General features: G+C 44.9%; 1 protein-coding gene across 1 annotated transcript in view; it reads right to left on the bottom strand.

Annotated features, from left to right (window-relative positions):
• Window positions 1–25,851, bottom strand: part of HDGFL3 (HDGF like 3) — a 35,108-nt gene that overhangs the window by 3,784 nt on the left and 5,473 nt on the right. Inside the window, exons 2-5 of the mRNA XM_052671634.1 lie at window positions 10,099–10,175; window positions 7,284–7,422; window positions 5,835–5,993; window positions 3,942–4,088 (exon numbers count right to left, since the gene is read on the bottom strand). Of these exons, the coding sequence (XP_052527594.1) occupies window positions 3,942–4,088; window positions 5,835–5,993; window positions 7,284–7,422; window positions 10,099–10,175 (522 nt within the window). The remainder of the gene's footprint in view (window positions 1–3,941; window positions 4,089–5,834; window positions 5,994–7,283; window positions 7,423–10,098; window positions 10,176–25,851) is intronic.

Below are 25,851 nucleotides of genomic sequence, written 5' to 3'. Positions count from 1 at the left end.
TCCTTGGATGGGCAGAAGGAAAATTATTTTCTTGCTCTTCATGATCGTTGTTATTCCATGCTGGTTTGAGGTCAAAACGATTACGAGATTCAGTGCAGACAGAGACACAGACAGTCTATTTCGTCTATGCCAGCTGCTCGAACCTCAGCTTGCATTCAGCCATTCATGCTCCTCCTGCGTTACCTTCCATTGCCTCGCTGAGCAGTGCTGCTGTCCAGAGCTGTATGAAGGCAGCAGCCATTGCTCACCTTCACACAGCAGCTCACTGCCTGCCTCCATGTCATTTTGCACAGAAATTTTTACTCTGCATTTTTACCAAAGTTGTCTTTTTTGGAGGGGTAGATTTTAACTTACTTGAAAGGAGTGCACATTCCATTTGAGTTCTCTGGCAGAATGCCCACATAATGCTTTTACACTGAATAGAGCCCTAAATGCTATGTGTTTAATGCTGATAAAACCCCAAAGCTGCTGTGCAGTCTGGTCCACGTTTTTCTTGGGAAGTAAAAAAAAGGAAGAGCCAAAGCAAACTGCTCAAAATCACATCAGAAAGCCACGGTGAACCTGGGTTTGCCAGGCCAGCATGGCCATAACGCTTTTCTTTTAAAACTGTAAGCAGAATTGTTGCTACCCCACAAGAACATCACAGCAGAAAAACGTGCCTTGGACACAGGCTGTTTTAAATATGTTCTCCCGATTGCAATAGTATCAGATGGCAGTAATTTTGGAGCAGATTTTGATCCCCTTATTTATGTTGGCAAGCAGTTGCCTCCACAAATAGATCCACCACCTCCCATGTTAGCAACTGATTGTCAGTGTGAGTAAAAAGATCAGAGTCCTTTATCTCACTTCAGTATTCTGGCTGCAGCAGGAGCAAAAACCCAAACCTAACAACACGCATATTGAATTTCCAACAAATCTAGCCTTTCAAAGACAGTAAAATAATTCACCTCCTGAAAAGCATCCATGGGCATCCTTACACAGGCAGCCACCAACACAACTCTCACTTATCAAGACAGTATCTGGACTAGCAAATAAAACAGTAAATGCCTCAAGAAAAAACAACCCCAATGTGCTGAGCTTAACAGTCAATACTTCCTTATAGCTTAGAGACTACGGTCAGGAGTCAGGCTGATTATATGGGCATCCAGAGCAGTGAAAGTAACAGCGATTGAGGAGATCAGCTCTAACATCAGCCAGCCAAGAACCAAACACACAGGTTGCAAGAGATTTACCTGCAGAATGCAAGTATGTTGCCATGAACTCACTGATTTGTGAGCTAACGCTGCACCCTATAAAGAAAGGCATACAGAGCCATGGATCCCTTTCCATGGGAATATTCTGTTTATGGGGTGTTTTGGAAAAGCCACCACCATTCAGTATTTAACAGCAGAGAATTGTCACGGGGGACTGAGCAAGCTCTGGGGTGGGCTGCCTTACTTCAGGAATGTTATTCAGGTAGATTAGTTCACTAATAGTAGACAGTAAAACCTTATATCTTTCCACTGAGGGAATAGGACACACAGCACAGTGAGAGCAAGAGCCTGAGCTGCAGGTGGTGGTGGTGAGTGCAATTACAGCGGGGCACGAGGACTGTCTGTAGATCTCAAGGATGAGAGAGAAGCTAAAAGAAAAGACGAGATAAGGAAAGAAAGCAGCTTTGTCAATCCCAGGGATAAAAAAACATCTCGAGCTGAGCCCTTGGAAGGTATGAAATTGGCTGAAAAAAAGTCATCATAGTGCTGGAAATACTTTTATTTGCTCTGAGCTTTGAGTCTTTAGGAAGGCCATTTCTGAGCTTTCCTCTGCCCCCTGGAGGCCAGGCATTTCATTAACAAAGTGCAGGGGAAGGCGCTGCGGCCACGGCTCGGCTCCAGATAATTTTTCAGGAGCATCCCCAGGATGCGGAGGGTACAGGGGTGCCTGAGACACAGCTCCTCTGACCCCGAGAGAGGGACAGCCCGCAGCTGGAGGGCCAGGCTTTGCCAAACACGACTGCTCCCTCACGTTAGGAAGACCAGATCTGCTCACACCGCTCAGCCCCTGTGTGGGCACACCGTGGGACGGCCGGGGCTCCGCGTCCCCACAGCTGTGCAGCACCTCCCAGCCCGCCAGCCCCATGGGTAACCAGCACAGGGTAATGCAGCTCTCTGCTCGAGACGCCCCAAACTCATCCTTTTCCTAGAATCACAGAATGCCTGGGTTGGAAAGGACCTCAAAGATCATCTAGTTCCAACCCCCTGCTACGTGCAGGGTCGCCAACCACCAGAGCAGGCTGCCCAGAGCCACATCCAGCCTGGCCTCGAATGCCTCCAGGGATGGGGCATCCACAGCCTCCTTGGGAAACCTTTTCTTTCCTCTGCCTCACCGATTCTTTCCACAAGACTTCTGCCTGTTCTCTTGGCGCCATCTGATGGTGGATGAGCCGGGCGGCTCGTGCTGCTATTGACACAGAATAGCAGGGATTGGATTTGGGGACTTTTGTCACTGAATCCGTGGCTGAGCTAACTCAGGAAACATTTGGTTCTTACACGGAGAGCTTGCCTGAAGTTCACAGCCATCCCCTGACACTGCTACAAACCTGGGAAACAAAGCAAACCTTCTTAAGCCTCTTGCCAGCTCAGACAGCCACTGCAGTCATTTTTTTCCACACAAACACCTCTTTGAGGACAGGAAGGCGCTCAGTGTTCGCCGGCCAGAACACAGCCATGCACTGCAGCCCCCGGATGGTTCGAGGGAGGTGCTGGGCTGGCACCTCCTTGTACTGGGAGAATGGCAGAGTCCTGACCACAGGAGCCACACACCAAAGTCTTCACAAGGCAAAGAGCCACAAGCCTGATGCTTTGTACCTCAGAGAGACACGGAGGCAGGAAGCTCTTGGAGGAGTCTTAAGCACGAGATGACAGCAGCTCCCCAGAGGCTGCGTTTTCTGGGCTGAAGCTGAGCATGCAGCTGGATGCTAAGGCACCTCAGCAATGTCAGAAGGGAGCCTGTGCTGTCAGGTTCCCTCTCAGACCTGGAATCCATGTCACTCAGCAGCTCTGATGACAGCACAGCTCGGCTGCTGGCCATGCATCAGAGCTTTGGCAGGGGAACCAACCATGCAAGACTGGTTCTGAGAGGAGCAGTAAATGCTGGAGCACAGAGGCTTGTGTTGCTCCAAAGGCACAGAAATAGTGCTGGTTGTTAAAGGGATGATTAACCAATCCCCATGCCAGTACCCCGCACTGCAGCTTTCCTCTCTTTTGCCGTGGTCGTGACAAAACGCTGACACAAACACACCACTGACATAAGCATACAAGGAGGGTGTCTGAAACTGCATACAATGATATATACACTATATAAAATTAAATATATGTGTATGCACACATTTTATGTATACACACATTAAAAATTAAATATATATGCTATTGCATACAATACATCGCACACCTTCTCCTTGGAAGGCCATATCCCAAGGCAAGGTCTGCTCTAAAATCTGCAATATGCAGAGACTGTAAGGTGCACAGGAATCCTCATGAACTCTAAAGAAGTCTGTGGGATGGAACAGCTTTTAAACAGGTGTGAAAGGATAAGCAGGCTCTTCAGTGAGGCAAAATGCATTGTGCAAACAGTCTGATTCTGCTCTTGCATCAACTTTGCATCATTGCAACTCATGGTTTTCAGGAGTTACTCTCAGCTGACATCCATGCCAGTGCTGGAATAAAAATAGTGCTTACAGCATCTTTTCTCATTCCATCATTTAACTAGGGCAAAATTTGGATTGGTTGGGGGGACCAGCCCCATGTTTCTGTTCTAGACACATTCTACCTGCTGAAACGCAATGCAGAAGGATCTGCATGTGGTATGCACAGATCACTGTGACACAGTGCCTTTCACCCCTAACTTCACAGCCTTCTGGGAGCAAATCACATGTACAGAGAATTATACTAATGAAAGATTACCCCTTCACTGGTTTTCTGCAAATCTGAAGAAGTGTTTCTTGTGTCATTGCCTGCATCCCCAGCATCAGAGCTGCTCTTATTTTCTTCCTCTTTGCAGTCCTTATCATCTTCATCTCCAGGAGATTTCCGTGACTGCTTGGAGGATTTCTAAAATGATCAACAACAAAGTTATAAAGCAAAAACTGAGCTTCAGCCTTAGAAAGACACTTTTATAATGTATCTGCAATGCAGATCTGCCTGATCATGTGTATATTGGGGAGGATACGTGGGGTGAAAAGTAGTTGGAGTTACTGACATCAGTGAAGCAAAAAGATATTCTGTGTTCAACACAGGTTGGCAGCACAGCTGACTATAAGACAGACACAGTAATAGGAGATGGGTATTAGTGTTGGGTCACCTGTAGGTTTTGTTAGTTAATGAAACAGATGGTGCCAGCTTGACAAAAGTTTTGATTAAACACAGAGATGTAAAATGAGAATAACATTAGCAGAACTGCTTTCCATATTTTTTAGTGCTGTCAGCTTTAATAAATTAACATTAAGGCCATGTGGAACCAATATATCTTTCCTACTCCCTTTATGTTATGCAATTCTACAGTACAAAAGGATAAACTGTGGCATTAAGCCACCATTTTCCTAATCCTCTGTTTGCCCAGAATCTTCTGCAGAGAAGATGGTAGACCAGACCTGAATTCCTAATGTAAAACATACAAAGGGGGTGAAATTACTTAAAAGACTTTGTTCAGCAGATGAACCACAAAAGCCCCTGCTCCTCCCCAAATTAAACCTGTATCATATTGTTTGCTTGCTTCTTTTCATTTCCATTATTTTTCACGTCCAGAAGAATAACATGAATGTGAATGAATGTGACTGCCAGACCTAACAGTTTTTTAAGCAAAGGACAGATATGGAGGTGGGCACAGAACTGGAGAAGCGACTACAGCATTGCTCCCTTTCACACAGATGTCAAGAGAAGAATGCATTTCAACCTACAGTTGTCACCTGCGCAGGTGATTACATTGGCCAGCCATTACAAGGCCCCCTGAGACACACTACCCTTAGCTTTCTCATCTATGCTGCTACTTAGATATTCACAGGGTAGGGCAAGCACTAAAATGAAAGTAATTAATTACCCTACTTGCTTACAGAATTAGTTCTTAGAATCACAGAATCAAAGGATGGTTTGAGTTGGAAGGGACCCTTCAAGGCCATCTGGTCCAACTCCCCGCACTGAACAGGGACACCTACAGCTGACCAGCTGCTCAGAGCCCCGTCCTGCCTGACCTGCAGTGTCTCCAGGGACAGAGCACCCACCACCTCTCTGGGCAACCTGAACAGCTCTTCCTCACTCCCATTCTGTTGTTTACTGTACTGAAGAATTTTACAGACAGCTACAATGGGAGAAGCTGAGCACACCTGACCCTACGCTGCCTTTTACCACAATATGTGGGACAGTCACACATCTCCAAGATGGGAGAAGTAAGCTTGAATTCTCCTAGACAAGGATCAAACCTCAGCTCACATTCTGCAAGATGCACAACTCTTAAGCATTTCAATTGCTCCTTATGGGGACTCTAAACGTATCTAACTCCTCAACTCCTTGAAAACTCTGAGAATTTCTGGCTAACTTTGAATGAATTTTCTTTCCAGCCTTTCTGAACTCTTTCCATATAACTTCTCAAAGCATAAGCACAAGAACAGGGTAGAGAATTTCAACTGCTGCCTCTCCAAGGCTGTCTCAAACAGCAAGAGCACTTTCCCTTGTCTTGGTTGAACGCCATGGTTATGGTAACGGAGTTACAATGCTAAAGAAGAAAGGACGGATCGCCACAAGGTGCCTGATGTCTCGATTATAAACACACATGGGTAACTATGGAAAAACTCAGAAGATTACCTTTGAAGTGTAGGATTTTTTTCGTTTTGAGCCTGCTTTTTCATTCTTTCTTTTGCCTTTTCCATCCTCTTCTACCCGATCACCTTCCTCCTCACTGCTGGCATCTGCTGTATTTCCTCCTTCTCCCTCAGTTTCTGATGAGCTCTGTTGCTGAATTGCCTTTAAAGTAACAATAGTGATAGAATAACAATACGAATATAACAAAAATATCACTACATTCTGTAGTGCAGCTGTTCTGAATGAACAGAAAGCCCTAGTAATAGAGAACTCACACTTTAATCGTTCTAGACAGGAAGAGCTCAGGATATTCTTGCAATTACCAAGAGAAAGGACTGTAAAGGCAGTTTTCTCAGCCACCACTTGAAAATGGTTATTAGATACAGATCCTGGGATAGCACATTCTGAAGGATTTACACAGAAACTGATCTGATAACAAAAGTGCATGGGCTGCAGAATTCAGGGCTGTGGAAAGACCTGGTGAGTTCTACTTTGGGCAAAGTTATGGAAACCTGTGGCCTTTTGGCTGAACAGGGGAGACTTATTCTGGAGAAAAGATGGCTGTTACGGGCTCCCCAAAGGGCAAGAAAAAGTATTAGGAAAAAGCAAACACTGACCAGAAGGCTGAGAGCTCTTTGACAGCCCATCTCCCACAGCCTATTCACTATATTTTTTTTAAATCCCCAAGTGTATGCAAAACATCTGCAGAGCTGAAAATATAAAACAGGAACAGAGAGGGGCAGCAGCTTGTCTGCAGGTGGTCTGTATCTCTGGTTTGTAAGGGTTTCTGCTAATACTGTAATAGGCGTTTGCTATCTTCTGGAGGTGATTTCTACCTTCAAAGGACCCCATTTTTTAATGAGAAAAGTTCTCTGGCTTCATACAGCCCACTGACTGCTCTTCTCCCTCTCCCCCCAGCTGTGCTGACTTTTTCCTCCTGACCTCCAACAGGGAGAGCTGTTGCACAGCAGCTACAGTCTGGGAACAGCAGCCCCAAACTGCCTTCTCACCCCTCACAACACAGACAGGGGTATCCTATGTGCTGTATGTGACCAATGTAAAGATCAAAAGTGCCACGACCTCGAGGTCTGGGTAAAATGCACTAAACTTGATATAAAAATAAACAACAGAAAGAAGTTGTGGTTTTGGGGAGTAAATGAAACCTTCCATTTTTAATGCAGCTAAATGTGCTGCAGAATCTTCCCCTTCACTACCCCAGAATATCAGAGGAAGCAAAGGGCTCTGCAGCACGATTGAAGCTCAGTTTGTCACAGAGTGCAGGACTGCAGTTGTCTTTCTATTTTCTGTTACTCCAATCACCAGCTGTGAAACTTTTTAGCTGCAGCAAAACCAGGCCATTCCATCATCACTCATGCAACGCTTACATAGATAAGAAGTCTTCAAAGAAGAAAACAAGAAAGATAAGGAGAAATAGAAGTGAAACTCATTTACCTGATATCCAGTAAACTTTACTCCAGGGTTGTTTTCTATTTCCCACAGGCCTTCATTAAATCCTTTTCGTTTGTTCGACTTCCCAAACTTATCTTTGTATTCTTTATATGGGAAAAGGTCTTTGGGCCCCAGGAACGCACTGCATTTTAACAAAGGTAAGACACAAAAAAGGACTCAGACTCCTCCTGTTCCAATTAAAAACATTAACAGAGTGAACGTTTTTCTTATTCTTCTACTCATTCTCATTTTTTGTTTTTCATTTTATTTCTTCATTCGCCTACCCACTGGCTTTAGGTTACTGCTGTGAGTCTGATTTCATGGACTGGCTCACCATCCCCATGTTTGATGTTGCAAAATCATGCTGTGTCTCTCTAGAAACAACTAAACTGAGTCTCATTTATTATATTAGCTGCTGCTGGGAACTGGCACTCAAACAGTTTATGAAAGGGATTACATGACGTAATTGCCTGCAATAGCAAGGGAGCAAACCTCCAATCCTATGTGTTACAATTCCAGAAAGGCCTAAAAATAATATCGTAGGAAAAGAGAAAGCATTTAAGGAATGCCTAGAACTCAGGGGCAAAACCATGCCCCCCGTACTACTGGACAGAAAAAGCAGGGGAATTTATCATCATCAACACTACCAGCTTCTTCCATGGAATGAGCCCCCACGTGCTGGGTTCTGTGCAAGCACAATAAAAATGTTCTCTTTCCCAAAAATCTTATAATTTTGTATAAGAAGAAACAATGGGCGAGTATAGGCAGATGAGTAATACAAGGAAACAATGAGACACACAGGGTGCTTGTGGCCAAATTGTTTTTCAGACAGCAAAGCAAAGGAAGAGTTTGTGCCCTGCTGCTCCATGTCAGCTACATGCTGTACCAACTAATCTTAGGTACAGATACCACAATGCATGTAAAAACCAAAGAGAATGGTCATTTATCCTACTTTGCTTAATTTACAGCACAATTCTAAGTTCTTGTATAAAACTGAAGAAAGCACCACTTTCTTTCCACTGACTCTCTGTATCTGGTGCTTCCTGCGCTCTGTATTGCAGTACAAGGAGAGCTGATCACAGAACTGGAGGGGCTGGAAGGGACCTCTAGAGATCACCGAGTCCAGCCCCCTGCAAAGCAGGCCCCTAACCACAAGTTGCATTAAAAATGTGAAGTTGAAATCATAACACAATGCTTCATTCCCACACGGAAGGTTCCACGTCACCAAGGATCAGAGCTGAAGAAGTTTCACTGTCCTACACTATAATCACTGTCCTACTTTCCTGACCATCTCAGCAATTGCAGCTCACTCTGTGCTCTCTGAGTGCAGGGTCTGGGAGCCCACCCTCACAACTCAGTTATTCTCCTGACATGCTGGGTGCAGAAGCTGCCCATTCGTGCAGGTGGGCTTCTGAGCCGCAGCGATCTGCCCGACATCAACAAGAACAAGCACTTCTAACACAAGTAACAAAGAGAAACCTTAGGAAACTTTCCATAACTTTCCTCAATTTCTCTCAGCACTAACGTCTGGAAATATTTATGCAGTCTTATGTGTGATTCCCTGTATAGTGAACACTGAAAATTTGTCCACGGCTTTGAAATGCATTCATTGCCATGGGAGTGTGTAACAGTTTCTACTGCTCAGTTATAAAACTCATGAGCTGCATTCTACAGTTCATTATTGACAGTAAGGCTTCCTCGATTACCAGGGTAATAACTACAAAATGCTTCCCGCTTTCAGGTGCTGCAGTAAGATCACAGACTACTGAAGTACAAAACAAAAGCGATGAGCAATTTGGGGCTCATTCATTCCCAATAACAGCAGTCGGATTTTTTTCTTGAGAACCATTTTGAGGAAAAAAGTTTAAGATTTCATTTTGATTTCTGATTTCAAAGCATCAAAAGTTTATTTATTGTTTATCTTCTTAGATAACCTCATGATAGCAGTAGTACTTTACAACATATAAAAACATCAGATTATTTCATTACAGCAGCAGCAGGAAATATTTTAACTAGAAGCTATTTTGATTTTGATTATGCAGAAATTATCCTTAAGGGTCTTAAAAATGAAACATGATGCATGAGCTGGGGACCTTGTTATGCTATGGAGTATCTGTAAAACTCAGAAGAAAACAAAAACATTGACTATAACTTCAAACCTCTATAACTGAATTTAAAATGTGATCAGAATTTCATTTTTTCATGTCTCTTTTCTTAAACATTTCCAAAAAAGCATGTTCTTTGCAAGTAGGAGAGCTTTAGAATGTAAATATTACATGCCAAATGGAAATGGTGATTTTTTAAAAACTAGCTCAGATACTTTTTAAACTGCAGTTTAAAATAGACTAGAGGCTGACAAGGCGAAACTCTGTATTTGTAGCAATTACTATGAGACCTGACTTCCCCTCTCTGTTCTGATCCCTTTCTCTCCTGCGAGGTCGGCCAGCTCTGTTCTTCCAGCCCTTGTGAGAGCTCCATCCCACAATATCCCCAGCACAAATCTCAAAGGAATGCATATATTTCAAAGCTATATGAGGATTGCGTGAGACTCTGGGGTCTGCTTCCTTTCATTTTACTGAGTTCTCATCCAGGGCAGGAGCCCAAACGTGTCTGAATACAACAGCCTGATCTCTGCTATCATGTACACCTACCTTCAGGTTTCATTCTGGTAAGTTAACACAAACAAGCTAGGCTCATATGACCTGTCTCTAGTCTCCCAATGGCTTTAGTTAGGATTTGTTCCAATAAAACCAGTGGAGGCAACTTCAGCTGAAGCAGATGAGATTCTCAATGGAAAACACCTTGCTTGTTCACTTACGTTTCATGAGTCCCAAAAAAAAAGATGGGGTATTTATTTGCTGGAGGCTTCACAGCTCCTTCAGGGAGTTCATCAATCTGTGAGACAGAAAAGGACACAGCATTACTACAAACGGTGCGGCCCTGTGGCAGAGCCCCTGCCCAGCTGTGACAGAAACACTTTGGAGAGACACCAGAAGACCAACGAGCAAAGTTTTGATGATTTCATAAGCATTGCAATACATGAAGGTGATAAAATCTGGTCTGCTTAATTTAACTGTTAAACTTGGATACTGCCTTCTAAAAGCCTGGAGGGTAATTTGTCTGTCTCACAGGGTTACCTAAATAACTCCTACAGCAAGTGGGGAACAAATGGCATCTCTGAGACACTGGAGCAGCAACAGCAGCCCACCTCACACTGGTGGTGATGGTGGCACTCAGAGTGGAACACAACGCACATCAGGGAAGAGGCTCCTGCACTCTCCTTTCCCTGGAGCCCTAATGCCTGCTTTTGGCCATTCCCCTGCCCCTCCATCTGGTCCAGTTCAAAGTTTACAGTCTCCTGCAACAGAATAGCAGAGTCCAGGTGCCTATCCGTACAAACCAGAAACAAAGTGCAGCTTCACATAACACAGGGCTCAACAGTGCGCGGGGTGGCGATGGGTTGATTGTTGGGCTCGATGATCTTAGTAGACTTTCCAACCTTAATGATTCTGTGATTCGATAATTTGTGAGATTTTTTCCAACCTTGATGACTCCAAGTGCCTGTCCTACCAGAAATGATGCTTCTGGGCATATGTGAGCATCTAAAATGAAGTACCCAGAGAACTCTGGCTAAGAAGTGAGAGCCCAAAGAATCTAAAAATCTATAGGGCAACACTGCAGAGCAGGTGAGTGGCTTGCTGCCTGCATTTTAAACAATTCAATCTGAACTTAAGCATACAGAATCCTGCCAAATGTCACTGGAACTGAAAGCAAGGTGCTGACATACCACTGCCATAAGAAATCTGCTCTTCAGTGCAGCCAAGAGAAGCAACCTGCCTGTTTTCACTCAGGAGGCCAGGCCCACATGTGCTTCTCTTCTTTATTCCAGCTGAAGGACCCCAAACACTGAATTCTTGTTGATTAATAAACACCAGATTGTTTTCAAAGGATGTTCTCCTTCACTGTAAAGCATCTGCTGGCTGTGCAACTCTCTGAGCGCTGACACTAATTCAAGTCCTTTTAGTCTTGCTGAAAGGACACCACGGGGGACAGAGAAACCAGAGCCTTGTTTGGAACATCACAGGGCTCCTCTCTGCGAAAGGATTGGGTGCTCGTCTTCTAGGCCTAAGTGAAATTATGCCTAAATTAGAGAATGGATGAGACCTCCAGACCATGCCCTGCAGCCAGGGGCATAGCAATGCAGGCTGCAGCACTGTGCTGGCACCCTTCTCTTATTTAACACAGCTGATGAATTGATAAATAAAAGGAGAATGCGCTACTCATATGCACACAAAGGGAAGATACACGCTGCTGGAAGGTGGAGGCTCCCATTCAGTTCTCATTCAGCTGCATGCAAGAAAGCACACAAACAACACAACAGGCTGTTGGAGGGCCTCTTCATCACCAGCAATATACAGGAAAAAGATTGCCAGATATTTCTCCAGAACTCATTATTTTCTGACATTCACTATTTGTTTTTAAGTAAGTGCCCATAATGTGATTATTAGTTCAATAATTCATGACTTAAATACAGTTATTAGACTGTAACAGCGAGAGAAAGTATGAAGGGGGAAACACTGTAACTCACTTTACAAACTGACAGCAAGGCAGGGAGATAATACATCTCCCTCCACAACACATCATGTGCTGCTCAATGCTACGCTTTGGAGCAACAAAGGCTGTGCTGGCAGTTTACCAAGCTCTGGGCTAATACACCTTGACTGCCTGAGCACCACAGCCAGCCTCCTCTGCGTGGTGACAAGGACGATGTCCAGAGACAGACAAGAGCCCAGAAAAATGTGGGCTCCTGTGACTGAGACACACAACGTCTGCTGGAACAAGACAGGAGATCTCTTCAGTTGCCTGAAATGTGGAGCCAGCTCTGGCTGCACTGCAGAACAGCACAGTCCAGTTGCCTCAGCCCTTTAAGGCTTTCTCAGGAAATAAAGCTAGCAGCTGTAAATGATCAGTAATGCGGAGGAATGAAGACATGCTTAGCAGGGAATGCTGACCAGAAAGGAACAGAGATCTTACATCACACATCGTGCTGCACTACAAGGCAGTAAGGATCTTCTCATAAGCAGCGTCCCAGGGCAGTTAAGCCCCTTGTCATATTCCCAGCAACTCACACTGCTGGCCAAGGAGCAGCACCAGACAGGGTAAGGGATGCACACACATCTGTCACACACCTCTCACCTGCTCCCCATGCCACAGCATAGTCCTTTGTTCCCACAGTCCTTTAGTGCCCTTCTGGCTGGGTATCACTGCAGGGAGCAGTAAGAAACTTTTCACAGCTTGTGGAAGTTTTCATGCACATACACACGCAGCATTAATCTGCAGTAAACAGCTCAAGGACAGGCTGCTAATGCTCTTGCTTAAATGTTTGACCGTGCAGCTGAGGTCAGGATTTCTCATGCCTTTGCTGGTTTTGCCTTGAGCCTCCCATCTCTCAGGCTTCTCTCTCCTGCACTATAATAGGGCCAAATATGAAGCAGTGGCAACGTCTTACAGCCATTTACATCTGTGACAAAAACTCCAGGGAATCTAGGGAAGGATGAGACTTTCGCTGTCATTCAGGAAGACCTCTTCCACCAACTGTAAATGAGGGAGCAGGAGATGCAAGCTTTCTCTGTTCCCAGCACCCCACCTCAGCCCCCTGTGAATGGCAAGGCTCTGAGTGCTTATTTAGCTGCAGAACAGCCCCAGCACTCCTTGGTGATTGCTGCCGTTTTGTCGTAATGGAAAGCAAGCAGTACAAGCAACCGTACTGCAGCCCCCTGCTGCTGCACTCGGTCACAAATTATTCCCATCCTACCAGATGCTTTGGTTAAATATGCTGAAGATTTGGAGCTGATATTTTTCCCCATATCAGCAAGATCAAAGGCAGAGAGGGAGGGAGGGAGGGAGAGAGAAAGAGCGCGGGTGTGTGAGCGCACGGGTGAGGGAGGCATCGCTGCTTGGAACCGGGAACAAAAGAGATGAGTGCACCCGTGCTGGGGCACAGCGCTGTAGTCACAGAAACCTCCCTAATGACTCCACCATCAGGCTACCAGGCTGCTGCTGCATTTTGCTGCTGGAAGGAAGCAAACAGATTCTATAACCCGCATCCAAAGAGCAGAGCAGCGGGCTGCAGCTCACTGCCACTGGTGTGGGGAGAGCAGCGCATGGCGTGCAAATCTGATAGTGCAGCAACATCATGGACAGCCGCTTCCATTATGGCTAAAATTAACGCAGGTGGTTTCAGATTTCAAGTTTTATCCTCTTTCCTCCCATTGCTGTCATCTGCTTAATGAATCACAATCGCTTTCTTTTTGCACAGCCTCAGCAGAGCTGCACTCCCCAACGTTTGCTTGCCAACCAAGCAGCAGAGCTTTAAAGATGTAACTGTGCTTTTTCATTCGGTAAACAGATGCCAGGCTTCTAGGGTCAGGAATGCTGCACAGAAAATGCAGCCTGGACCTCTCAACCCAGGGCAGGGCTTTATGAAATGGTGTTGCTAGGGGCTACCAGCATGGAAGCAAGAAATCTGCCTGCCTACATTGTGGCGTGCAGGCTAGGATGCATAAGCAGATTGAATACGCTGCTCTCGGCAATGCTGAGTAATTGCTGACCTCTCAGGTAGTGCTCCCAGCCTGCTCTCAGCCTGCCTTCAGCAGTCCTCCCATTGCTCATGCCGGCTCAGGAGCAGAGGGGCTCAGCCCGGGGGGCACAGACTACAGCTGCAGCCCCACAGCCCCAGCACCGAGCTGCCCCCCCAGGAACAGCAGGGCTCCCTGTCACAAACCATCCCCTGCAGGACGAGGCAGATCTGCTCCCTGGGAGGGCTGGTGCGGGAGCAGAGGCAATGCAGCCCCTCCTGGGTGTTCTGCTCTGCATTTGCATTCCCTGCAAAATGGGAAACATGTCTCTCTGACAGAGCTGCAAACCCTGTGTGCCTACAGAAAGCAGCTTCCTGCAGAGGCTTACGTTACTGCGGCAGCCAAGGCAGAGGCAGCTCTGCCCAGCACAGCAAAGGGCATCCCAAGTCCATCCCATCGCTCTGAGGGACAGCAGGGCTGCCCCAAACCCCTGTGCTGCAGATATGCTGCCAGTCAGAAGCATGAATTCCAGTCATCGGGGGGACTCCTGGACCAGAACAGTTCCCAGATCTTGATCCATTATGTTCCAACACAATTCTACACTGGCAAAAACCCATACAGTATGCAAAAATATCTACCAGGTCCACGCACACAAACAAGAAAGCTTTACTGTGGCACGCAGAGATGCTTATGTGGGCACTGCAAGCACAAGAACAAGTCCTTTTCTTTTGCAAAAGGAACTTAAAACTGCAGAGCAGTAATCACTGATTGTTTTGACATGCTGTAAATGCCTTTGATTGGCAAAAGTACACAGAAGCATTGCAGAGATCTGTATCTCCCACTGAAATCTCTGGAGTCCCGGCACAGCAGTCAAGCAAAGGCCTATGGTATTTTTGCTGGAAAGTGGTTCGAGCTGCTCACTATTGCCCAACACATGCAAGCAGCTTGATCTGCAGTTAGCTTATCAGCATAGCTCTAAATGGATAAGAGCAATACTCTTCAGAATACATTGTTATAATAGGATATTTTGTGTTTTAAGAATGTGTCATTTTTATTCACATGGATTTAACACACTTCTTAATAGCTGATGCTACTGGGAGCCAGCAGCACAGCAATATCTTTTCTAAACCATTGTTTAAAATACTGCTCAGTAAAAATGTAAAAAATACTTTTTTTCCCCCCAAAGGATCCTAAAATTTAAATAATCACAAGGATAATTAAAAATATATATAATCCAACCTTCTAATTGGGACTCAAGTTTTGTAATATTCAACAACGATCCAACTAGATCTGGTTGGAGACTGCAGAATTTTGCTCTCCTTTCTCAGGACTATACAGTACTTGAAGCAGAGCACAGCTCTCTCCCTGACACACATCACATACTAGAACTCCCAGTGCAGAATGCTGGCATATGCACTTTTTCACCCATTAAAAGAGATAACCCTGTGAAGGGTGAGACCAGAAGCAGAATCCAGCTTAATAAGGTGGAACTGCACAGCTACAAAAGTAAAAAATTAAGAAAGTCTCCGGGCATGGAAGAGTGCCACCAGCAAAAACAAAAAGCAAAACAAGATTAAAAACAGCAGAGCATACTTTTGAGCACTGCTGAAAATGGCTGAAGGGGATCCTGCAGACAGCCAGAAATGATGATATAAAGACATAAATCCTTTTTTTCTGTGCACGCTCAGGACCTCAACAAGATAGAAGACAACGAAGGGTTAGTTGGAGCCCAAACAATGCTGGCAGGCAGTGTCTTGCCAGGAAAAATGAGCAATCCTGCAGCTGAGTTCTGCCCCTTTACATTCCTAATTATCAGCATATTTTTAAGACAAAAAGTTGAAATACACTTTTGGCAGAGCGGCTTTCATCTTCACTATGAAAACGGGGCCAAAGCTTAGTTCTGCATGACTAGGATCTGTACTCACAGCTTTGTAGGTAACAGAGCTGTTGGTGTGATTCAAGGCCTCCACGAGCTTCCAGGGCTGGAAGACGGGGATGCTGGAGGCTCAGCAGATACAAAGACTGCCAACAGCCTCTGGGATGACCTTGGCCACGCTGCTGCTCTCCTTTACTCATTACACATGGGCACAATGGCATTTACTAACAAGCACCCGAGGCCCACCAATGAGGAGCCAGGTGTTGCCAGGAGAACACGCTTTCAGCAGGGTCAGATGAGGATTTCATGTCACCGAGCTGTAATCCTCCCAGTGCCCACACACCAAAGTTAGGCTATTGCAAAACTGCTCCATTTTCTCCAAATGAAATGTTTCCCTGCCACTTGTAGTGAAGCAATAGTGCTAACACTGGGAGTTTTTTTTTTCCTTCCTCCAGTCTGTTTCCTAAGGAAGTGAAAGGATGTGAAAGGATCACACAATTATCAGACAGATTCTTACCTTTAATAACTCCAGCCAAGTTGGCCACATTGGACAGAAGAGAAAAGGACAAAGGGCTGCTAAGAGTCCCCATGTTTTGTGACAAACAGGCTGTCCATCAGAGGACAGACAGACAAGCAGTGGATGTGCTGAGAGGCAGCTTGCAGAGCAAACTGAGCTGCAGCGCAAGTCAGCAGGGAACCCACACAAAGGTGTGCCAGAGAAAAATGATCTTCTTAAGTTTCATGGCTCACAAAATTACTTTTTACTTGTGAAGAGGTGGTGAGAGACTGTTCATTTCTAACACTGCCAGTCCTGAGGCACATTGCATTTACTTCTGATTACCTAGTATAAGTATAAGCACAGTAAGTTTGATTCTCCTTTGAATTATCCCTATTATCAACTAATCTGCAACATGCATCCACCTGAGCAAATCTCTGAGCCCACCAACTCTTCACTGAGTGCTTTCTGATGACAACATTTAGTTATTCTACTTTATCATCTTACTACAAATATTTTTGTCTTGAAATATTAAAAGACTGCAAGAAAAGAACATACAATAACATGTTTGGAAGACAAACAGCAAATAAAAACTAATTTAGCAGTCAAAATACAACAAATGAGAACCGTCAGGACTAAACACAAACAAACATCAAATTTTCCTCTTGCCTCTCTCTCCTAGTAAGCCAAAGGGACACGAACATCACACCATTTCCCTCCCCTAAATGCCCATTGCACCCTGCCCCATCACATCAGATCTGCAGGAAGGAGTGAATGAATAATGCTTTAAGAACATGTGAGACTGAGGAATATTTTTAGGCCTTCAAAATGCTGGTATTTTACTATTTCATTCATGTTTGTTGTTTTAAGGAAAAACGTGCTATTAATGAGATCGGACATTTTGCCCAGTCGGTTTGATCAGAACCTTTCCAACCAGATGCAGCACACCCAGAGCACTGACATTTGCTTAGATAATACAACCAAGTTTTGTACTCAAAGCCCATCAGCTAAACCTGCTCAATGCTCTGTACTTCCCTGTCCAAGTTGCTACTGTAAGAAGTGCTGTAGGTCCTTAACGCTCCCTTTGGCAAGCTTAGAGACAAAAGGAAAGCACCTTTCTGGAGGGCTGCAATCTGCCCTGCTCAGCTGGCTGCATTTACTACTTTTTTTTCCAGTGCACTGCCTCAAAGACTCAGTTAAGAAGGATAGAATGGCACAAATTTCAGGCAGAAGAATACTGCTAGCTCAGGTGCAAGATCTGGCCCAGCTTCCCACAAAGTACACAAAGCCCTGTTGACACTACAGCTTGTGTTTAGAATTGTTCTGAGTAAGGAAACATGACTGATGGAAACTGAAGGTACAAACCCATAGCTTATGGGGGGGGACACAAAGATCTGAGAGACAAAGAAGGGAACAGCCTGACACACCTGCTGCAGTGAGGTGCCAGCTTGGGTACCTGGAAGGTTGCAGTCACCTTGGTCTCTGGGAACAGCAAACCTTTCTCCTCTAGGAGGGGGAGGTTTTGTTGGCTGTAGGCACAGCTAATGAGTATAAGTAACATTAGGGCACTGCAGCAATCTTTGTTGCTGTGACCCTCCAGCAGTATGAAGGTCTGAGTTTGGATTTTGGGGGTATGAGATTAACAGCAATCACCAAATACCACTGGCATCCAGGTCCAATTATTTTGTTGTGCAAATCACGTACACAACAACACGTAGTCAGTCCATGGGGAATGAGAAACCATGAAAACTAACTGCAAGCTGATGAAACAGAAATCTGCAATCACTTTTCATCCAAAGTCAGGCTTTCTTGCTAACTGTTGACAAACTGCAGATCTGTACCTGCAGAAAAGCAAGAGTACACAGCCTTGGGTCACAGTAAACTGAGCAAGTGTCCACAAACAGCTGTTTTCATTACTGCCCCGTGTCTGTTGTGTCACAAAGCTGACCGATGCAGCTGGCACGCTGTTTTGCTAAGGTGCAACTCCTGCCACTGGGTCACTGAAATCCCTGCTTTGTTTGACAAGATCCACACGTTCAGAGTGGTGTCCATGGAGCAGTCAGACCCCACCTGTGTGTATTTCCTGGGCTTCCTTTGATCCCCCTGCTGTCACTGCAGCATCAGATGTGCTCTCTGCAAAGACCCTCCGCCTCAGTTAAACTCTCAGGAATGTTAATCTGTCTGCCTGAAGAGAATTAGGAATGAGTTTTTCCAGGCCAAGTCATACTCCTTTCACCTGCCTGTTTTCCATGCCCACAACCTCCAGATGACAGCCCTCATTTAGCCGTGATCAAAAGCATTACATTGCTTAAATTTACTTAGATATAGCTGAAAAGAGTAACAACTGTGTTTATCAAACAAATACTTACCTCAAAACAAAACAACCTCACGCGATGGCTTACGGGAATGAAACCCCTTACATAAAATATTCAAAGCACTCCAAACCGTACGTATGAACTTAGGCACTTAAATCCTAATTACTAAACCGTGTTAGAAATAAAATTAAAAAAACCACTCAAATGTAATAATGAAATGAAGATGATATTTTTCTTAGAGTTGTAAATGACATTAGCATCACAGACAAGTGGAACAGATCAGCATGACAGCAGCCAGTGCTAGGGTGGCTCACCACTATTCTAAAAATATACTTATTAAATAAGTTCAGATCAGAAACACTACGTAAAGGTCTTAATCAAGTGAGTACTCTGATTTAGGCTCTAGTTTATAAGTTTTCATCGCAGGCTTGGAGTTGCCTACGTGTTTAGGTACGTGTAGGATGAAGACTGATCAGTACTATGCTTTCTTTCCATCCAGTGAGTTATACTATACTTGCCTACGTAACTATTTTGTGTTACCTTTCAGTAACTACTGGAATGGGGCGTACCCATGAACACAAGCTGTCTATAAAACCCAGTGTCTCAGCTCAGTTGTGTTACAGAGGTTACAAAGTTCACTCCAGACACAGCTTTCTTCCCAAATCACCATATTTTAAATCAGGCTGCCGTTTTGTTCTATCAAGCAGCTGTAAAGAAATAATGTATTTTGGACTCATCTTTTGCAGGCAACTAGGAAAAGGCAATTACACAGCAGAGAGAACTTAATGAATGAGATGTATATCTGGACCTGGGGAGGACATCCAGGAGCACCAAATAAACAGATATATCCTGGGATCCGGATACTGTTTACGTACAGCTCTACAAATGAGTGCTCTCCAACTATACAACTTTCAGTCAATATTCAAAATTTTAATTTGAACTGTTGCTTACTTTTACTTCTGTAATGCTACAGTGGGATAGAAAGTACTGCAATGATAGCAGGGTGGCAAAGTGTTTGGCTGCAGCAAATAAGAACAAGCCCCAATATAGCAGCTACGGAAATGAAGGAAAAGAGCTGCTTACCCTAGAAAGGCCTGATGTAGGCAGGGATCTCTAGCAAGAGATACCTTCACCTCCTCTGCCAACCCTTAAATGAGGTCTGGGAAGGGATGGATCCTGGCTGCATTCCTTCCAGTCACTCAGATGCATTGCATTGCATTGCATTGCATTGCATTGTATTGCATTGCATTGCATGCACCTGAGCTCCTCTGGATTGGCCCTGCCTTCCTATCAGATGCTCAATCACTACTGCAGGCCATGACTTAGCATTTCCACTTCAACTTCTTAATGCATTGGTGATGGCAGGTGACACATCCAAGCCATCTTTCTCACCCACAGCTGTAGCTCTTACTGCTCGTACTTTTCATCCTACAGACCTCACATGATGGCAGTCCCTTCCAGCCAACCTGTCCTGCAGGCAGAGGACTCTGGGTGTGGAGCCAGCTCTGACATTCCTGTTATGACACCAGATCAAGTGTGACAAACTGATCAAGCCACCTGTGACAAACAACTAAACCAACACTCTATCTAGCAGCAAGCGTTGCAGGAGAAGGAAAAGCTTCTCATTAAAAAATTGCTCCCCTTGCTCCCACATCTGCTGAGGAAGCTGGTATTCTTCTTAACATACTGCCACTAAAATCTTTATTATTGTGAGCTTCTAGAAATGTAACAGTGAGGAGCTCGATCTTGTAGCACAGCTGGGCACACAGTTTGGCAGCACAAACAAAGCCTTTGCCTTTGTGTGATCAGGTCCCATCCAGCACAATAACATGGCAATTATACACACAGGTGAATCCACTCATTTGTAAGGCAGGAGATGGCATAAAATATCTTGCATTAGATAAGGAGAAAACATTCAAAGCATTTTAATGCTTCAGAGCCCTGTCTGACAACTGTGTCTTCTCTTATCGGTGTTCATCTCTTAACCTGGAACTCTCATCATTTCACCAGAAGCACCAATTCAAAAAAGCTGTGCAGAAAACTGACCTGCTCCCTTAATGACATCAGAAAGCTGCAAAGCAGAGTCTCTCAAACAAACACGGAGAAAACAAAATATTAACAGACAGGACAGGCTTATTACAGGTGACATATTGCTGCACACATTAAAATTCTAGCCACGAGGCTTAATAACTTTATGCTACCTTCCTCTAAAGGCTGCGACAGAAATACTGAGTGTGACAAAGAAAAATAAAGCTCGCACAAGGGGGAGATCTTGAAAAATAACTCCTGATAAAAAGCAGCAAAAGGGAATACCTGAGAACATGAACATATGTGAGTCACCTGATCCAGGCTCCATATGAAAGGAATTATCTGTGGAGTTTGGTGCATTGCTAATATCTTACAAAAGCCCTGGTATTTGGAGAGGCACTGCAATAAGGAATGTCATCTTTTATTTTTTTTCCCTCATTGAGATGAATGCCTGCCTTCCCCCCCAGGCGATGGTGTGATGCAGGCAGGGCACCACACATGTAAATGGTTTTATTGAAATCAAGGGATCTTTTTGCAGTTGAACTCTTTAGCTTGCTTTGGGACTCCATCTTTCGAGAGCACAACTGTTGGGAAAAGCATTCCCCTTCTGCTATTCTATAGCAGCCAGAGCAGCGACTCTCCAGCCCCACAGCTGGTTCTGCATGAGTCTGCTCCTGAAACAGTCATCACTAGGGTGAGCTGGGCTGAGAACAGGGGCTCTGGCATGGTGCTAAGCTACAGTAACCTCCACTGTACAAACACTTCCACATGCAGCTAATCCCGAGTGAATGTTGCCTAATTGGATCCCAGACAATACTGTCTCACGAAGTCCTTGCAGAAATACAAATGTACATAGAGTCAGGTGGGAAGAGGGACATCTGGGCTGAAAACCGGAGAGCAACTGATCAGCTTAAGCAAACAACAAGATGCCACAATAGTAGGGCACAGTGCCTGGCATGAGCTGCCTTGCGAGGGTTCCTTGTTGCCCAGATCCGTCCCCATGCTCTGCAAGAGGTGTCACAGGGCAGCAGGCTAGGAGCTTCACAGCACCTCAAAGGTCATCTCATGCTCATAAGTGTGTGTGTGTGTGTAGGTACAAACATGCTGCCACCACCCCAAAACCAGTGACAGAAAAACAGATGTGACAAATGGCTCAGAGTGCTGGGTCTGTGAGAAACGCGAGCTGCAAGCAAACCAAAACTTAGTTTGCAAAAGGAAAAAGCAAACATATCTGGAAGAAAGGACTGGCAACCTAAGAGAGAGAAAGCTGGAAGCTGAGATACTACAGGAAGTCAACAGTGGACCACAAGTTGCACTCGAACAGCCAGTGTGCTGCAGAGGTCAGGGCAGGGTGCAGAAATCCCCATATGCAAACACACATCCTGCCGGAGCGGGCAGACAGCCGCTGTGCGACCGCAGCCAGGAGAGCGGGGTCAGCAGGACGGCCGCGAAGGCTGGTGATGAAGGGAGTGCATGATGCACACACGTCTGGGCGCCAGCACACGGCACAACAGCGATCAGCCAGGCTGAAGGGACCGACGCAGTGCTTAGCAATAACTGACACCCCAGAATAAGGCCGTGCACGGGCACCTTGCCTCTACCCCTCTGCACTCAGACACTGCACAGCGCAGCCTCCGCAACACCTGCTTGACAAGAGGAAGGACACAAAGCCCAACCTGAGGCACAGGGCTCTGCTTCCTGCTGTCACCTGATGGCAGGCCTGTCACACAGCCTAATTTACATGCCACTTGATCAGGGCTTCCTTCCCTCCGGCCCCATGGAAGATACTGATACGTGCTGTGGAAAAGGTAAACCGTTATGTGCCCGACACCTAAAGCTCTCCCATGGAGGAGGAGCAACCAAACAACAGGTCAGAGACATGTAGAACTGCCACACTTGGTTGGCTTGTTCTTTCAGAGGTATCAGCCTGCCCTCCTGCATTCATAGAAGGACTGGTTTATAGAACCCATTCAGCTCAAGCGCCGTAGAGTAAGATTTGTGGAGACAAAAAGAAATTGGCAAAAAAAGAGCCGCTTGAATCTAATGACTTTCTATGCAGAATGCATAAATCAATCAGGAGAAGGACTGGAAGATCAGAACTGTTCATTGCAGTGATTGCATTTGTTCCTCTATTTGCATCTTCCTGCTTCTCCCACCTGGATTGCAGCTCCAGTCTGATGGTTTCAGTTCTGTTAAAAGCAGCTCCACAGACGGAGCTTCCCAAGCCCAAAGAGTACAAAGTTACTGACTTCTAAGGGATACTCAGTTTCCTAGCTGACCCAGGTGACACAGCAGTGATCCTGCAGGGTCTGGAACCCCTTCCCTCCTCCCCAACCCTAACCCTGCTGCATGCAGGATGCTTCGTTAACTCACAGTCTTACAGAAATTCTTTGGCAGATGATATTTCTTTTTCTGCTTTCCTTCTTTTGTTACATGATGCCTTCTATTCAAACAGCCAAACCAGAGCTGGCAAATGGTCTCTCTAGGTTTTTTACATGTTGCTGCGAGGCAAAATAAACAGTTGTTTCCAGTTTACATTTTCAGGGCTACAGATGTATGTTAATTATGCTCTTCAGCCTGCTAGTGAAAAACTGAAAGATTTAAATGTGTTTTTCTCAGGCAGACCCCAAAGTCTGCGGACACCTGTCCCCTCCAGCTGTGGGCTTTGTGCTACCCAGAGAGAGGTACGAGGTCTCCTCCTTTCATGTTGACTTTGAAGGCATTTTCAGATTTCAGCAAGGCTTTACAAAAGGCCATGAGATGGGGATTAAATCTTGCTGAAATCCAAGAACTTCATGCTTTTTTTCTAGTGCAGCAAAGATACAGCACGGGCTGACCTGAGAGCATCTGAAGGATAGGGCACTTCAGAATGGGGCAACAGAAACTATATTGTAACATGGAACTTTCATTCATTCACTAAAATGCTGCAGAATTTAATGAAAATCCCATCTTCCTTTTGTTTTCTGAAACAACAAATTAATACAAAATAAAAATCAGCAGGTCTCATATACTGTTCAGACAAAAATACATACTATCAAGACTGTCCTGTCAAACAGTCTGAGTAGAAGAAAGAAGAACTGGATACGAAACTGCAGTTTATTTCCAATTTGGGTATCAGGTTTAGAACTGGCCGTTAAACAAAGGAATGAAACAATCTCAGAAGTGCAAAGGCAGTAATGCAGGGACCTTCCCCAGAGGAGGAAGTAAGGATCCATTTCCTTCTTCACGTTTTAGAAGCTTTAATTCATGATACTCACTTGTCTGCCAAATGTTTCTTGGGATCTTTGAAATAACTGTTTATTCTAGTTGTTCCTACCGTGCTCCAACCAAACTACCAGGCTCTCCTCTGTTGATGCTGCCTCTTTTGGAATCCAGAGTCAAGAGCAGTGCTAACACAGAGGTGTGACACCCATTAAGTGCCTATCCTTGTATGAGTTTTGAATACACATACACACAGAGTAGGTGTGCATACAGACACACGGACATTCCCTTTGTGTCTGGAGGTCAGAGATACAGGTGACACAGAGGGCAGACTTCAGAAGTGCTAAGGTACCCACACAAACAGCACGACACCAGCTAATTCCCAGCACCTTCAAAAAGCCGGCTCCACATCCTCTTCCTGCCTGCTCCACACAAGCTATTTTCCAGTGTTTGTTGCTATATTTATCACTTGAATTACAGTATTACTGAGAGGACTCAGGCAGACTCATTCTCCCTGACGCCTTCCGTACAGTGGGAAGGTCTGTGCTGCTCACAGCACCATTGCGAACAGTCAGCCTGGCCTACCTCTACACTGTCATCACTTTTCCAGCACTATCAGGAAATCCTTCCATCTGCCCTCGGATGACAATTGTATACACTTACTGACAGCAGCTACTGGCCTGTAATATTTTTATTACCCTAAATGCAGGAAGACTATTGTCAATTAGTGTTATGATGGGGAAAGCAGAAAATGAAGAGTTAAGACTGCCAACAGCCTCGTTCTGCTGCCTGTGCTCCTCTCCTCCTAACAAGTTCTGTAGCACAACAATAAAAAGAGGAGATCTGTCAATTAATGCATGTAATGGGAACTAACAGAAAGAACACATGCATTGACTTGACAGTCTACAGATTTCCCTGAAAGGACAAAGAATGTATCTATCCAGTTAATTCCATTATTCAGCAGCTTCAGCATGGGAAGGAAAAACATCTACCAAAAAGCTTGCATGGAATGAGTATGAAAATCTTTAAGTGCTTATTGCCTCTAAACTTGTGAGCCAACTGTCTTCATTCTGGGCTAGCTTCATTCGGACTTGCACATGCAATGTGCAAAAAAAATGGCACTGCAAGAGAAAATTATTCATCTATTGTCATTTACACAAAAAGATCAGACTTGCACATTTCAGGATTGTTATTTAAACTAATTAAAGAGAGAACGAGAGAGATGTAAGAAAGTGAATTTTAAATAAGTTTCCCCAATATTCCTGCCTGTGGTAACATCAAACATACAACATCTCAGCCCCAAAATGATTTGTTTGCCAAACAAGAGCTATTGGAAGGGTTTTACTACAACTTGTGATCCAATTATATGTATAAAAATGACTCCTTTTTAAGCTACAATCCTCGGATGAAATCTGTTTTGAAGTCACACTTACAGCAGAATGCAAGAGCATGGATAAACAACAGCAGCTGCTGAGGTTCCCCACCTTACAAACACTGGGAGAGTTCGCACTTCACTCCTTGTTATTTTTGCTTTAGGAAATGAAGGAAACTGTACTCTGAGCTGACGAAGTCACTGAAAAGGCACTCGCACCCACTCTAAATATGACCTGATATTTGCAGATGAAAGTTTAAGTGCAAGTTATCTAAGCAACAAGTGCCAGCCAAGTGCACGTTCAGATGGTAAAACACGGTCCCACAAAGATCTCGCTGCATTAAACTTCTCTTTTCAGATGTACCACAACTGGATTCACGGGAGTGCTGTGTGAAGAAGCCAACACCCTCAGAGTCAGTTCCTTGGTCAGACCTTAGCAGTGATCAGCAAATCCTGTCTCATCCCAGAGAGGAGCAAACAGAGACCCGCCGAGAAAAACTGCTTGCAGCTCACCGAGGAGTGATGTATGAGAGAGGTACATAATTAAAGAGGGACAGAGCAGGAAGGAGCCCAGAATTGGTGCAGGAGAAATCACAGGAGACTCATATTTAGTAACACGGCAAAAGTGATGTCATAGAACAGAGCAACCAAAAGAGAAAAAAGAAGAAAAGCACATGGTGAAGGACTGGACAGGTCCCAAATGGC

The sequence above is a fragment of the Tympanuchus pallidicinctus genome, unplaced genomic scaffold (genome assembly GCF_026119805.1).
Source record: "Tympanuchus pallidicinctus isolate F22 unplaced genomic scaffold, pur_lepc_1.0 scaffold12, whole genome shotgun sequence".
Lineage (NCBI taxonomy): Eukaryota > Metazoa > Chordata > Aves > Galliformes > Phasianidae > Tympanuchus > Tympanuchus pallidicinctus.
Note: the sequence above shows the minus strand (reverse complement) of the source record. Positions and strands in the feature narration are given on the sequence as shown.